Below are 16,662 nucleotides of genomic sequence, written 5' to 3'. Positions count from 1 at the left end.
CCACCTAGAAGGGAACAACCGATCTCAGCCAGGTAAGTCCTTTTGGTATATTTCACCGTCGTGCAATGTTCAGCGGTCTTGCTCAACCTCTCGCATTGCCTTTTTATCTTAATTATACGAAATGCCACACTTTTTTGAGAAGCTGCCTACAGAACGACATAAACTGTTACTCATAACTAAAGGGCAGTATTTTGTTAAGCTAACCCAGCGGTTCAGGACTTAGAACTCGGTTCATATGAATGATAAATGTGAACACGATAGTTATACCGTTTAATGTTTGCACAATTCGATGCACCACTCGCTAGACGGGAGAGTTTATTTTTTACCTATTTTTGGGCACTTTGAATTTCTGCTTGCAGAGACGTTTTGTAGGGTCGATGTTAGCTCGGATTTCTACGGTGGTTTTGCGGCCGAACGTTTAGGGCGGTACTTTTCTTAGTACATTATTTTGCGCAATTGTAACCCAAGGAGGCTCTGGTTCAGCGGGAGACCGCGGTTTCGACCTATTCAAGGTGATTTCCGCAAAACCAGGCAACTTAGTCACCTTGGGTGACTAAGTTGGCACGTAGCCCTCCCTGGCTACGTGCCAGATCTTGAATATACCTATATTCTATATGCTGTATAAATGTGTGAAACAGAGGATTTGGCAATCTCTAGCGCTATAATAACTGTGTTCGGCGCAAGAACCACAAAAACCGAGTGAAGTGTTTCCTGCGTCTTACTCTTGAACAAGTTGTGCTTGAACCACTCCCAAACGTCCATGCTATTGAGGGCCAATGCCCACACAACTCGCAATCGACTGCAGTACATTGTATTATGATGTGCGTTATATAACATTTCTTTCCACCTTAACACTTGATACTTATTCTTTGGTTCTGGTGAATGTCTTACTTGAATGGTTGTGAGTGAATAAAACACGACTGCTAGAGCAACATTGAACTTGCGTTAGGTTAGTTTTTTTTTTTACTCTAATACTGGAGCAATGCGTTTCACTTTTAGTTTTTTAAACCGAGATTAGATCATTAACGTTTAATCGGCTTGCATATTTTTCAAGCAACCTGAAAAAAACAAAAATTCAAAGACGACCTTGTACCAGTTTTCTTACATATTTACCGCGGGTGGGCGTTAATTCGGGATGTAACGGTATTAAATGTTTGTAATCCGAATGTTACGGTGAAAATGTTAGAAGTTGTAAATATAATTTTTTTTTTCTGTCATTCTCGCTTGTGCAGCAGAGAAGAGCAGTCCTTTGTTGTGGACGGGATCATCCATTCCCCGAAATACCGGCCCACTCCCCCGAAAGTTACTAGCCTGTCTGTTCCGAATTTGATTCGACAACAACTTCGAAAGTTTTCTACGAAACAAGTCTCGGTGAGTTTGCCGTTAAATACATCTACTTCATTGACCTTGCATAAGAGAAAACTCGTGGAGATAAAAAATATTTCCTCAAGTCGATCATACAACTGGCGAGCAGATTTTATGAACGCTGAATTGTGGTCCCGAAGTGGCGCTGCTTGCACCAAAGTGTGTGAACACGTTTTAAAGGAAGAGCTCAAAACCTAAGGTCCCTCACGTCGCTTTCAATGTCCTCAACGGTGGCAATAAAAGTATTGCTGGAGCTTACACAAAGCGCTTTACAATCAGGATGAAGTGCAAGGTAAAAGTAAACTGCAGGATCCAGCAGTCATGTTCTTGCTTTTTTTATATACTTTTACCCTGCTAATTAACGTTCTATAAATAGCGCATCCTGTTCCACATTTATGAGAGCCTTTCTGTTGTAAAAAAAAGTATGTAGTCGCATGTTTTCAACTAAGGAAATGTCATTGACCTCGTTGAAGCTTAATGTGAAGCTCGTAAGCGTGTATTATTAATTTAGCACTGGTCCATCAAATGCATAACGGCTAAGGCAAGAAGCTGTTGAAGGTAAAAAGAAGAGGTACTTCGAATTACAAAGTGGGTGCACTTACGCTACGAGATTTTAGACTCCATAATAATTTACAAGACGCTAGAAGTTGTGCACAGAATCTGTTTTGACAGTGGAAGTCGAGTGTCAAAACATCAATCGCACCCTTGCGACGTTCGAGCACGGGCGCCCTATCAAATTTGTTGCATCCATATGGGTTCTTGAAAGCTTAAGAGAGGACTGGTGTAAAAACGATGTGAATTCTCACATCTTATGTTCATAAAGTCTCAAACAATACCGTTATTAGTAGTTGAGGAGACTGAGACGGCGGCATAGATAGTCAAGAGCAACATTTTTTGTCTGGCAGGTCCTCCGTCACGTTTTGAAATAACTGTGTTACATAAATGCGCGATTCTTTGAATTCAATTTTATAATAGGATAGGCTGGCTTTTGAAATTGCGTGTCGGAAAATCAAACGGGATTTATATTGTAGATTTACTAAATAAACATGCGATTCGAAAAGCCTCCGCAAGACAACAGAGTGGCAGTTAACGTTTCCCTAACATATATTAGTAAACAGGTGAGCTGGTTGATTCCACATAGTATAAACCGGAAACGAACGGACAACAAAACAATGACAAACACACACGTCTTAAACGTGGCTGAATAAATTTGATTGACAAACCATGTTTTATAGGCCACTTTCTCACATAACTTTCAATGATTCTGCACACGTTCATGTGGCCACGCCACGCCCTTCATACAGAGTCAAATGGTACTATACGTAGGACACTCTTAACAAACACAAGGTCAAGCTAACTTAGCCGACAAAAGCACCCAACCTCGAGATCTTATACAATAGTTCCCTCTTCGTTTCCCATTCCTTTAAAGAAGTAAACACTTCAGGTCGCTCATTTGGTATAAAATGGGGTGATTTGGTTGGCCAGGTTGACTTGACATTGACACTGCTTTTGTTAGTGTCCTGGGTATTCTACTATAGCGTCTGTATGGAGAGCTTAGTGGGGCAAAATAAACGTGTGCAAACTCGTTGAACGTTATCTGAGAGAGCGGTATATAAAACAAGATCTGTCAATAAAATTTATTCAGTTTCATTTTAAACGTGTATGTTTGTCCCTCTCATGTCGCTCGTTCGTCTCCGGTTTAAATTGTGTCCCTAACAGGCGATACAAAGCTTCTTTGAAAAACGTTGACCGCCACTCTGGGGCCTCCAGGAGACTTTTTCTAACAAGCATGGAGGGCATCCTATAAGTTCAGCTATTCGTTTGGCAGTACCTAAGTACTTAACTTGTGCTCAAGTTGTATGCATTTTAGTTTTTCTTCCGTCCAGATGGCTGGCGACAAATATCTGAAGGGAGAAGACGTCCTCGAAATGATGGAAAAGTTTGCGAATCGATTTCAAAACTCAGCAGTTCAACCAGGAGATCCAGTCTTCACGATGCTTCACAACTCGTTGGTGAACGTAGCCGCCGCACTGAGCCTGAGCTTCGTCGGGGGAGTACTGTTCCTTGCGGACCATGAACTCTGTAATGGTGAGTCCTTGGCCCGCAAACACAGAAGATCAAGCATGAAACTAAGATTTGACCCAAAGTTTTGACACTAAACACCGTTTTTTTTTTCTTGACTACGTCAGAAGAATTGCTTCGAAGATTTATTGAGAGTGACGCAAGCTACATCCTTACCGACAGGGTGAACGAATTAAAGCTGAAGTGCTTGCTCTGTACTATTCCCGAAGAATTCCTCAAGGAAACGGTAAGTGCACCCCAATATTTGGGCTTAATATCGAGTCAACTCGAAGAAAAACAATAGGAGGAAAAAGAGCTGTCCACACGATGAGTTTCTTTCTTTCTTTTTTTTTTAATGACTCTATACAAAGTTTTATTTAGTCTGACCACAGCCGATGCCAGGATGGAAGTCAATCAAGCAAAATCAAAAGCTAATCGTCACGGCGTTCATTGACTTGTGCATTTGTTACCCCCAGATAAACCAATCACTGACTTTGATGTGACTAGTTTTTGTGCGTTATTGTTTTCGCAGGTGATAAGCAAACACACGATGACGACAAACGCCATGATGTAACTCTTTTGGGGCTGCTTGATTGGCTCTATCGGAGTTCAGCGTCGGCTACGGCCGGACTCACGGAGCGGAATATAGCAGTTGTTTCTTCATGAAGTTTCCTTGCTCCTTTCTCTTTTGGGCTTCCACTTTTCTCAATACTGGTCGACGAAAGTTACCGGTCCGTTCATACAGTGTACAGCCCGTAATTCGATGTATTGCTAAAGGAGAAGGCTGGCACACATTTTGATTAAATTGGTGTGTGTGTGTCTGTGTTTATACAGCCTGAACTTAGTCTGCCTCAACGGGCGACTTGTCTCTTAGCTGTGGATGAGCAATTTAGCCAGTGGGGTACAACCGCTAGCATGAGATCTTTAACGTGCACCACGCAGTAGTGATACACACCGCACGCCGGTACGATGCTCATTCGGATCGAAACTGGCGGTGGTGGGACGTGAACCTTGGGTTCCGCAGCACCGAGCTTTCGCTCCACCTGCTCCGAGCCGGTGTGCGCTAGCCCACATGGCCGGCCGTACCCCCCCCCCCCCCCCCCCCTCTTTTTGAACGTTACTTAAAAAACCACAGATCGCGAAAATTCTAGGAGAATCGTAAGACACGCTTTCTTACGAAAAAACCCACGCGGGTTAATGTTGGAGCTTTCTTTGGGTTAGGAGTTGATTCGGGACCAAAGAGTATATTCTAAGATTGACCTTCTTCCTGATTTCGTTACTTTCTATTTTGTTTTAGGAGTTTATTCTCCTGGTTGTAGGAAAAGAAAATGAGGCCCTAGATATCTCAAAAATGAAAAAGAAGGACGCGCATTACGTAAGGCATGTGCCAGGAAGTGAAGATGTTATGGCGGTGCTCTATACTTCTGGATCCACCAGGAGCCCCAGGGGCGTGCCGATAACGCACAGGGCATATGTGGGTTCTTTTGAGTCATATAGGTACGTATGGGGATGGTCCTTCCTTTTTTTATTATCAAATTTCAGGTAGTTCTCTAGATTCGTCAAACACAAAGTTGGGGCCGAAGTTTACGAAGCGCGACAATTGGACTTCTGCTGCGATTTCTCCGCGCTTTTGTACCCGAAGGACAATCAGCCCGGTCCGGGAGCTTTCGGCTTCAATTTTGTGTTTCACGAGACCGGAGCCCCAGGAAGACCTAACTAATCTTGCTCAGTTGCTTTTTATGATGCTTCGCGCTGCCACGAGAACGATTATTTGTAAGTAAAACAAAATTTTGTCGAATCGTGGCAAGCAAACGATCAGCCTCCTTTAGAAAGTTTTATGCGAACATGACACATTTTATAAAATAGTCCCGGATGTCGCTACACTGAAAATTCAAATCGAGGTAAAGCAAAACTGGTACGCGCCTATCATTTTAATTGCGATCCCGTGGAAGGCTTAGTATATCGCGTTCGGAGCTTAGAAACTCCTGATGGTAAATCCAGTCAAAAATATGCCTTAAGGATAGTTGCACGAATCGAGATTCCTGCGGTCTATTGTCATCCCATTGAAATTGATTTCTTTTTTTTAGCTTGCCTTCATTATTTTGATAAACATGAAGAACGCAGAATATGTCCTGCGTGTATTATGCCTGCGTTACGATTTGCTATGCTTTGATACGAGAAGCTTTGGGCGGTTTCGGATGTGCTACACACATGACAGAACCTTGTGATGTTCGGATTCATCAGAATGATCAAGACAAGCTTTAATTTCTTAAGGAGTGGAGTGTCATAAGCATGCTTTAATGACAGGTTTCGCATGGGTTCTTCTTTGGTGGCCGCGTGCAGGGCGTTTAATTCTAGCACTCTTGAATTTTTAGAACTCCTTATGCAACTAACAAAGTAATCACCAAGGAATATATCAATCGCGCCATTTCTCTATCACTTGACTTTTGTCTCAAGTTCTGGCGTCATACGACCGCTGAGCTATCACTTGGTACGTTAGTATTCACCCCGTGGTGCCGTAAGTTCACCTGGTGAGCTACGTCTCGAAGAAAACCAGCTTCGCCCGCCAACTGTGTCATACGAACTAACTATGCTGGACTAAGTATAACTCGCCAGCGACCGTAGTCTGCGGGCTAAATACGACTCGGCGCCGATGGTCAATTGCGGAAAAAGTATAACTCGCCTCCGATGGTCGCCCGCGGCATGAGTATGCTCAACCAAGTATGCAGGACTAAGCATCACTTACCGCGGACAGTCGTGTACTACCGCAGGCGACTGTGGGCGGCAACTCACACTTAGTCCAATTGCTAGCGCTGTCGATCATTTCCTCCTTGTGGCCCTGAGCAAAGATGTCGGACTGCGGATCGCGTGGTTTGGGTTTGATTCCCGCTCAGCTTGTTGGTGAGTCTCTCTGGTTAAGGTTGTTTGCTCTTAGCTATGCTTATGAACGCGTTATAATGACTTCTATATGCTTCGGATGCTTTTACGTTGGCTACTAAGGGCTATGTATCCTTTACGTTGCCTTCACGTTCGTGTAAGTATTTTTATTCACACTCAAACGTCACACTTTTTTTATGAAACCCAGTCCATAAGCAGATTCTGCATTAAAAATGCCCTGCCCCAAACTACGGTGCATCTGCTTATAACTCTCCACATTTCGAGTGTGACATCGGACCTTGGAAGTGTTCTTTCCGATATCTTGCCCCCGCAGGGGGCACCTGTGACAGCAGGTGTTTGGAGAATGGCGTCTCCACGGACCCCAGCCCCGCAGGGGGGCGCCTGCATCTTAGGTGCTAGGTGCTTGATGACTAGGGTCACCACGGACCCCAGCCATGGGGCCACCACGGACCCTAGCCGCGGGGGCCACAATGCCCACACGCAGGGGCACCTACCTTAGTAGGTGCTTGGTGAGTGGCGTCACTACGAACCCTGAGCCATGTGGGTTCGCCCATTCACGCCTAGCTGTGCGTGGCTTAACTCGTGTCCGAGGAAAAGGGGATCCTGGTGGTTGAGCTGAGCCCGGGGTACGTTCGGACCTTTTGGGGCTCCCTGGGCAAGGCAACATACCGCTTCGGCCCCTGCTTCTCGTATATAGACGGATGTCCTGGCCCGGCCCGACCAGGATGATTGAGCCAGTCGCCTCTTCTACCCTCCTCCCCTTCCTTGTTTCACTTTTCCTTCCACCTCCTTCTTTACTCTCCACTCTCTTCCTTCTTTTTTCATCTTAGGCGGCAAGGGCCAACCTTGAGTGGAAACTGGTCCTGTCCCTGCAACCACACTAGGTTATAGGGCCCGCACAACACTGGTAGAGTAATTGTGTCAGCCAAGCCCATCTTGCTATGGCACATTACCTACCCCCTTGTTGGGCTCCGTGGTGGGCGGGGGACACCCGGGCACTGAATTGCTTTCCCCATCTTTATGGGTCTGCAAACCAAAAACATTCTGATGGGGCCCCGAAAATGGTCCGCACCGAAGTACCGTTCCAGTTTGAAAAGCCTTTTGTTTCTGATAACTTTCCAAGATTTCTAGCTCTTCATTCTGAAAATGCAAAGCCACTGGGCAAACTGTCTTCCTTCCATGTAGCTAAGGTACTAGGAGTTGTTGGAAAAAAACTTCAATGCAAAAAAGATGGCGTCTGGAGACCTCTTTGTGGAAATCAGTACAAAGCAGCAGAGTAATGCCCTCGGGTTTTAACTCTGTGTCAGACTACAAAGTCAGTGTTACCCCTCACCGCAAACTGAAAAACGTTCAAGGAGTGATTTCGGAGGACGACCTGCTAGACACATCTGACGCAGAGCTGGTGGAGGGCCCCTCTAGCAAGGAGTTGTCACTGCACGACCAATCACAATTCGTCGTGGTGGCACAGACCGAAACAAAGCACGTAGTCAACGTTTGAGTCCGTCACATTTCCAGAGGCCATGAAAGCTGGCTATCTCCACCGCAAGGTTCGGCCCTATGTGCCTAGTCCTCGAAGGTGTTTCAAACGCCAGAGGTTTGGCCATGGTTTCCATCATTGCCGTAAAAAAGCCCCTTGTGCAATATGTACGAAGATTGACCACCCCACAGACTAAAGCACCAACGACGCACACTGTGTGAACTGCGGTGACCCCCACCCTGCATATTCTCGATCCTGCAGAACGTAGGAGGCGCTGCCATTTAAAGTCAAAGAAAACCTCTCCTACCCAGAGGCACGTCGTCGCTTCGGATTCTTGCGTAAATGCAGTTATGCGCAGGTGGTACAGCGGTAAACTACACCACTGATGGTAGCAGTGGCCACCCAGACGTTCTTTCTGAATAATGGGATGCCACTGCATTCCCCCACGCCCCACCTGAAGATCCAACTTCCGGGGCGTGCAATCTCAGCTGGGCGGGCCTACCGACCCTCCCAGCCAGTGTTGCGAACCCTCGGGCTCCAATGGGACAACAGCCTTTACCCTCCAAGGCTGTTTCCCAAACCCAGGATGAACCGGTGGCTAGCGCAACCGTCCCTCCTTTGCAGACTCCTTCCAGTGAGAAGGGTCAACATTCTCGCCCACATTCCCTGGAGAGAGAATCATCGAAGGAGTGACATGGCTCTCGAGCCGCACCTGCAGCGCCTGGGGCGCAGGAACGGGTGGACTTTGACGGCCCCCCACCCAGCACCTCCTCCGCCCCTTTGGCTGGGTCTGGTCGTGGACGAGGCATGGTGCCCCGTTTCCCTATCCTGCCCGAACCTGCTGGAAAAGCCTCGCCTCGGGAAACTGAGGCCATGGATGAGTGTACAGAAGTCTCCACTAATGCGTCTGACCAAGACATGGAGTGGCAGACTTCTAAGAGTAAACACAAAAACAAAAAACCTGTTATCTCCCCAACGTGACATTGCGAACTTATTCTTGCCTAATACGGCTGCTTTAGAACTTTTATTTATTCTCCCTATGTTTCTTTTTATTCGCAGTATAACTCTTCTTTGAAAACAATTAATAAATTTCATTTTATGCAGTGGAACTGCCCTGGCCTAATCAGAAATTTTGATGTAAATTATTTTATGGACGAGTTGGAGACCAATTGCACTCAGCCTGCAAGAAGCACGTGTAAATAACACTCAAACACAGATTTTACGTCGGCACAAAGTTTCTAGAAGAGATACTCTCCCCTAATATGTCGGTAGGAGTGGCACTAGTGGTGCATAGTGGTGTTGCTTGCTCGGAGGTCCCTCTTTCTACGCCCTTAGAGGCTGTAACTGTGCGCCTTCTTGTTCAGCGTTTGATCACGGTTGTTTTTTTTATCTGCCACCTAACTCTCCGCTGCATGTCAGTGAACTTGAGTCACTTGTAAAACAATTACCTAAACTTTTTTTTTTATTTTAGGCGATTTTAATGCCCACCATCCTTTGTGGGGAAGCGCTCGCCAGGATTCACGTGGAGTCATAGAGCGGTTTTTATTATCTTCGGCCTTGTGCCTTTTTAATGTTTGGGAACCCACATTTTTAGTGCAGCGCATCAATCATTTACATCTATCCACCTCTCTATTGCATCACCAGTTTTACTTCATGCTTTTCGTGGAAGGTTTTAAATAACCACTTTGGAAGTGATCATTTCCCTATTGTTCTACAAAGCACGATGCCAATTCCTTCTATTCCGACACGACTTCAAAGGTGGAAATCGGAAAAGGCTGATTGGTCTGTTTTTTGTTTGGAGGCTCTTATTGATTCGTCTGTTCTCGTAAACATGAGCCCTGAAGATGCCACGCTGTACGTTACTGAAGCGATTATAGATGCCGCATCACGCAGTATTCCCCAGACCTCTGGACGACTACCTAAGTGCACGCCGTGGTGGAACAATAACTGCCCCAGAACACACAAGTCACAAAACAAGGCGTGGTGCATCTTTAGACGATATCCTACTCACACAAAATCTACTTGAATTCAAGAAAAGAGCCAAGGCTCACTGGACGCAAAGGCAAGCTAAAGGCAGTTGTTGGAAAAAATATGTCACATCTTTGAGTAGTTTTGTTTCATCAAAGGAAGTGAGGGGTTGTTTTAGGAAGATCAAGGGACAGTATCGGTCTTTCAGGATACTCCTCTTCCATCAGCAGTATTTATTAATGAACAATCACATTTTCTTGGTAACCACATCCGAGAAGTCTAACTCAGCCAACTATAGTGAATAATTTAAGCGGCTTAGAGCAACAGCAGAAAAACAAGCTATTTCTTTTTTGGTGCCCGGGGTGTTCCTTATAACTAGGTCGGTGTGAGCTTGAATTGGCTCTTGGCGTCAAAAAAGAATCTGCAGCTGGGCCGGATAGTGTTCAACACAAAATGCTGAGGAGGCTGTCGCCTGAAAATGTAAACAATTTGCTCATCTTAATTTACTGTGGGATGCTGCTTGTTTTCCTGGCTGTTGAGAAAAGGCACATACAATCCCTTTACTGAAACCTAGCAAAGACCCCTCTTTATCGACGAGCTATCGCCCAATTGCATTGACTAGCTGCCTGGCAAAACCTATGAGAGACTCGTTAATCGCCGTCTTTTACATTTGTTTAGAGGCAGAGGGTGTGTTCGATAAAAATAAGTGTGGCTTCGCAGCGGGCCGTTCCACGATAGACCACCTTGTCCGCCTGAAAACTTCTAGTCTGGAAGCATTTGTCCATCGCCAGCGTTGTTTCTCTGTTCTTTGACCTACAAAAGGCTTCTGATACGATTTGGAGATATGGGATCCTTCGAGACTTGTACTCATATGGTGTCCGAGGTCGCATGCTTCGCTGCATTAAAAGTTTCTTGACGGGTTCGACCTTCCAAGTGCGCTTGGGCTCCATCCTGTCAGATGTTTTTCTCCGGGGGTATGGCGTCCCTCAGGGTGGAGCGTTAAGCGCCACTCTTTCCGGGGAGAGGAGGAGAGCCCGCGCACACTCAAAATGGGAGAGGGGACGCGGGCCTGTACCTTCCACTGCATTGCCAAGAAAAGTTGTCGCGGAGTATAACAGACAGTACCTCTTTCGCCTCTATAACTCCTTGGTGCGGTCACGGTTGTGGATTATGGCTCGTCCGTCTCCCCTAAAGATGCTGGACCCCGTCCATCACCTCGGGCTCCGACTCGCCACGGGGGCGTTTCGAACATCGCCTGTGCTTAGCCTCTATGCTGATACACATCAAATGCCCCTAGAAAGAAGGCAAGTTTTGAGTCTTTGTTATGCCTACAAGATATACAGCTATCATCAGCATCCTTCTTTTGATGTCCTCCAACTCTCTACATCATTCAGACTTTTCGAAAACAAGCCGAGTATTGTTCGGCCCCTGAGTTGCAGAGTTCAAAGCATAGCAACATCACTCCACCTTCCCTTTAGTGAGGCTGCTTTGCTGAGGAGCAATGAGTTGCGCCTGGGGACATTCTGCCAATCTCTTGTGACTGGTCACTATCCAAGTACAGAAAGAGAGCCATTTCTCCACTTGTTCTTCAGCAGGAGTCTGCCGATTTGGAACAGAAATACAAAGACTACTCGCATTTTTACAATGATGGATCGAAAACATCAACTTTTGTGGGATATGCGGTTTATTCCACTGCCTTCAGGAAAGTACGAAAACTCCACACTTTTGCAAATATTTTACTGCTGCTGTGTACGGCATTTTAATGCCTGTTGAGTACTTATTGGAGAACAACATTATAAAAGCAGTTCTCTTTGTCGACTCTCAGCTACTTCTAGCTATTTCGTCCTTAGCAGACACCAAGAACCTTCTGTCCGGGTACGGTTAAATTAAACACTTCAACGAGACACCTTATCAAATTCTGCTGGGTTCCAACCCACGTGGGTACTTCCGGCAATAAAAACGCAGACTTACTTGCTGCCTCTGCGAAAGAGTGCCCAAAACTGCCTTTCGGCCTGCCACACCAAGACCTGATACCGATCATACAGAGAATGATTATGAAGTCATGGCAGTTGAATTGAGATATGGAAAAAGAGAACAAGCTTCACATTATCAAGCCCCGACTAGGAGTATGGGAGAATTCTTTTCATAAAAACCGTCGGGTTGAAGTCCTCCTTTGCCGCTTAAGAATTGGTCATACCTGTTGACTCATTTGCACCTGCTCTGTGGTGAGGGTGTTAAGCTTGTGACAACTGTCAACTACCTAAAGCGCCGATCATGTTTTCCGGAACTTTTCGAGATCACCTTCCCTTTCATCCATATTTTCTGCTTTTACTGTTACTGTTTTTTTACACCAGCTGTAGCTTGCAGTTATTTTAGCTTACATTTCTAAGCTCCTTTCAAAAACCCTTGTTTGGCACAATATGGCCTACGTTGCTCTTGCGCCATAAAACCTCAATCATCATCAACCGAAATCTTGCCTAGTATTGTATTAAAGTTCTTCACCCCTTCCGAAATGCGGTAAACAAGCAGGAAAACGCAAGGTGCGGCTTCCACCTTGAAAGTGCTCACTTTATCCACAGCGATTCAGAGTTATGTAATCGAGACGTTGTGCCACAGTGTCTAAGTCCTGAAGTGCGCATAACCAAAAAAAGTACTAATTGTCTGACAGGACGAAGTTATAGCCTTCCTCTAGATACCGGGCCATTAGTTACGTCATCAAATAAAGTCGCAAGGGGAGTTCAATGGCTGCTACCACGTCAACAATATTATCTAAAACACGTTTATTCAAGCAATAGTGAAGAAAGAACAAAACGCGGGAGAGGTGGTGAATTATATTATCTGCCTCTGATTTACTATTAACAAGGAATACAAAAAGGCTCCTGTCTACGATATTTTATATATATATTCTTTTATTCACTCGAAAGGTTTCTGGTCTGTTTGGTTTTGGTACGATATCTGGAGTGCGTCTCCGACTGGTGCGTTTATCGTTCAATCCCGCTTATGCATCAAAGGTGGTCCCAAAGAGGCAACAAACTGCGTCACAGAAGCCGACGTGTCATGCCGTCGGACGTTGAAATCCTGTCGGTTAGTCGTAGGAAGGCTCATGAAAAAGGCAAGCGGACGCAAGGTTCTTTGTCGTCAAAGTGCTCATTCTGCGGTCTGCTTTGGTTTCCGTTCATTCTCTGGTGGCAGAGCGACCTGCAGCAGCAAAAGCGTGCGTCGCATCAAGCTCCGCTGCTGTACCACCGGCAGGATTGGGGCAGGCAACAGCGTCTACTTGGGAGAATATATTAGTTTACAGCTGGTCGATCGTGGTCCCGTGGTTTACAGTACTCTCTTAGGTCACGAAAGCGTCGATAATCTGCAAGCGCCTCAGCCTTTCCACCCGCTTTCCTGCTGCCTCCCGACAACGTAGCCCATGCGCACTTGAGTCCAATCAGCGCAGGCAGCGTCCCCCATTATACTGAGAACGCTCCCCATTGTTAGGGTTGAACCCCTCTTGATTTTGAGCTCTCTAGCATCCACACTTTCATGACGTCATACGGTGAAATCAAGACAACTTTTCAGGACTCGATAAATGCACCAGTGGGAACACCCGCTCCAGGCACCATAGACTTTGTAAGATGAAGGTTGCGGGCCTTTATAAACCCACGAGAAATGTTCAAGAAAATATGCTGAAACATTCGCTGCTGTCAATAGGAGTTTTCATCCCGCTCTTTTTGTTATCACGCTTTGACTTTGTTGTAGGTGTCGAAAAGCTGAGCCATTGTTGCGCTGCTAGCTGATGGCGTCCGAGACAGGTGTCCCTCTTTTCTTACCTCGTCGAATTGTTGCGGAATTTTCAGGGCTCTGGAACATGTGAGTGCAGAGGACGTCTTTCTTGCTTGGACTCCTCTGGCAAACAACTTTGGTTTCTCCCTGAACGTGTTCCCAATGCTACTTGGAGTATTCACTGTGTTCAAGGAGCCAACGATGACCCACATAGCTTTCACGGCAGCAATGTCAAAAAACAATGTGAGTGCAAAACTTGGCATATCTAGCTTTCCTCATGAATAAATGAAGTCCGAAACTCCGTCGGAGCATTGAAAGACACACGCAGAAAAGAAAATCAAATTCGACTCTTACTTTGTCTTATGTTAGGTATCCTCAGACCTTGACATCGAATCACCAAAAACTCTGGTTTCTAAAAGGCACCGTTAAGTAGTAGTGCTCTTCCTATTAACACGTTCAAGTAATGACTGTTTTTTTTTATTAGTTGCATCAGTCTACAGTTTTAGTCTCGCTGATCTCGAAATTCGCAACAATCTAATCATAACGGACTAATAAAAGCAACATATAGCTAGCTTTCGGTTCCCTAAAATCAGCCTTAGGTACGGCCGTTTTCATGAAAAACTACCTATATTTTTCCGCATATTTATATTTCTAGAAAGGCATTAACTAGTTGCTAGCCTATGATGGAAGTGAACCTAACAAATATAGTTATGTTCGCGATATGTTGGAGTTGCATAATTTTACTTATTCATCGGTAGTTTGTCTATGCGCATGTAAACAACGAATGTAAATAGTTGTAACACGGTTACCACGTACACGTAACCGTTTGGTTTCTTTAGGAATTTTTGTTTCTGGCAAGAGTACAACTGTCGTGGACTCTGGTAATGCATATGCGAACTGCCTCCCTTATTGAGGAGTTTTAGCAGACCATTCTGATAACTCCGAGATCGACACCCGATGCCCTGCCGACGCTTTTGCGCATGCGTTCTTTCATGATTTGGTATCGTTATCGCAGGTATGCGAACGATCTACTTAAACTCCACAACCGTTTCACAATGCACACATATTGCCAGGTAACCAGCAATAAAAAAACGTATTCGTAATTCGAAGGGTAATTCTACTTTCTTTTCGGAATACATTCCTGTCATTTCGTTTACAGGTCACAACAACGTTCAACTTTCCGACAAGGATTAGGAATCTTGTCAGAAGTGCCGGAGCGCCGTTCAGCTTCCCGTGTTTCAAGAAACTGGCCATCGGAGGCGAATCGACTGCCGACATCACGGAAATATTGCAAGCCTTTAATTCGCCGATAATTTCTTTACGCTACTATGGTCTAGCCGAGTGCTTCGGCCTGGTCATTGTATCCCGCCTTGGCCGAAAAGGCTACTGTGACGACGGTGTTCCTGCTCCCGGCTGCCGTGTCAAGGTCAGTGTTGTGCCAGCTAACGAACGTAACTAACCAAGTAGCGATACTCTTTCGTTCGTCAGGAATTGACGCATTGCTGAGATTTGTAACCGTCCCACAATTTCAGCGAAATACCATTACTGTTACTTCAAAAATCTAAGGGGCATTACTTTCGTGAATCGATAAGTCGTGAATATAAGCATCGGCCATGATTAATATTTTACAGGGTGATAACACTGCCCTTTAAAACGTTCGCTTTTCGAAGTGTTGTGAAGGGACGAGGAGAATGGCTTTTTCTTCTCCAGTTTCGCTCTCTGGCGTCTGCGATTGTTTCGAGGAAATCGATCTTTGTCATCGATTTAAAAAGAGACATAGGCCATGCATGAGTGTTCCGATTTTTAGGATCCTTAGCACCTATAGACTGAATGATAAATATAGACTCAAGTAGAAATTGGTTGCCTCTAAGCTCAAGCAACAAATATCTGTTGCTTAATTTTTAGCTGTTCATTTACTCGTTCGGCATTCAGAAGCCTAACGAATACGTTAGTACCCTGAGTAGCACAAAGTGGGTTCCAAAAAGGGGCCAACGAGTTACCCAAACGATGTGCTACCCAGGTGGGTCCCACGTCGGTGGGTCTGACGTGGGTCCGGCGTGGGTTCCACATCTGTGGATCCGACGTGGATTCTACGTTGGGCCCAAATCGGCCCAACTTGGGCCGCCCACTGGGCTTCCCTCGTGGGACCCACAGCGGGCCTAATTGGGCAGCCCACCTAGGCTGCGGTTGGGGGACCTCTTAGTCATTCTACAAATGTAACTACAGTTACCAGTAACATCGTTACTTGTTCGGTGTCTTGCTTCTTCCAGCAACGACCTAAATGCCTAGAATGCAATCAAATTCCAGATATTTAAAACACCGAGCTAATCAACCCTACCCAGTGTACCTCTTAAGACTGATTCACATATTTTCGTTTGACGGTGACCATAGAGTTATTGTAATGTACGCTAGACGTTCAGATGGCGCTAGTCCGATGTGGCAAATTGAAGAAAACGGAACCAGTCAAAAATTGACTTCCGATAATGCATTTCCATAGGAAAAAGATACTGCATTATCATCTTCGTTGTCCGTCCCCCCTTTCTATGTATCTTCCTCATGTCTAATGCATTATCATCTTCCACTCGATTATAAGAGCAAATTTCCCGAATAATTCGTACGTGCGTAGCTTGGAACATTCCTCAATCAGACAGACAAAATAATTGGTCAGTTACGGCATTTTTCTTTCCAATTCATCGCATTAAAAGCGGTGCTAAAGCCGATGTATTTATCTACGCTGTAGGACACTGTTAGCGCGAACATGACGTTGGCGGTTTTCAGCAAGGGCGCCCCGAAAACTGAGAGACGGCACGAACTAGGGAGTAACACGATCAGCGACTCCCTGTGCATGTGCGATCAAAATAAATTGAACGCCAGGTAATATAGTCCGATTTTCATTAAGTAAGTACTGCATTATTTTTTCTGCTCTGCGAAGATGCTTGTTCTACGTTCGAAACATCACCCGTACGCTCGAAATCTTTAAGAACAAGTGCCTAATAAAAGCTGCCCGGCATTGAAAATACACACTTTTCAAAGCCCAGGTACATTATTCTTTAAGTTTTAAATGTTTTTAACCCCTCGTAATTATGTAAGACACGGTCACTTTCTTATTGTGACAAGACTGG

At 45.3% G+C, this 16,662-nt stretch overlaps 1 protein-coding gene across 1 annotated transcript in view; it reads right to left on the bottom strand.

Annotated features, from left to right (window-relative positions):
• The window catches only part of LOC115316207 (4-coumarate--CoA ligase), a 76,366-nt gene extending 75,556 nt beyond the window's left edge, over nucleotides 1-810 (bottom strand). Inside the window, exon 1 of the mRNA XM_040213897.3 lies at nucleotides 723-810. Coding sequence (XP_040069831.3) covers nucleotides 723-810 — 88 coding nt within the window. The remainder of the gene's footprint in view (nucleotides 1-722) is intronic.
• Nucleotides 811-16,662: the final 15,852 nt, after the last annotated feature.

Source organism: Ixodes scapularis, unplaced genomic scaffold (assembly GCF_016920785.2).
Source record: "Ixodes scapularis isolate PalLabHiFi unplaced genomic scaffold, ASM1692078v2 PGA_scaffold5__190_contigs__length_132052651, whole genome shotgun sequence".
NCBI classification, from domain to species: domain Eukaryota; kingdom Metazoa; phylum Arthropoda; class Arachnida; order Ixodida; family Ixodidae; genus Ixodes; species Ixodes scapularis.
This window is presented reverse-complemented; position numbering and strand designations above follow the sequence as displayed.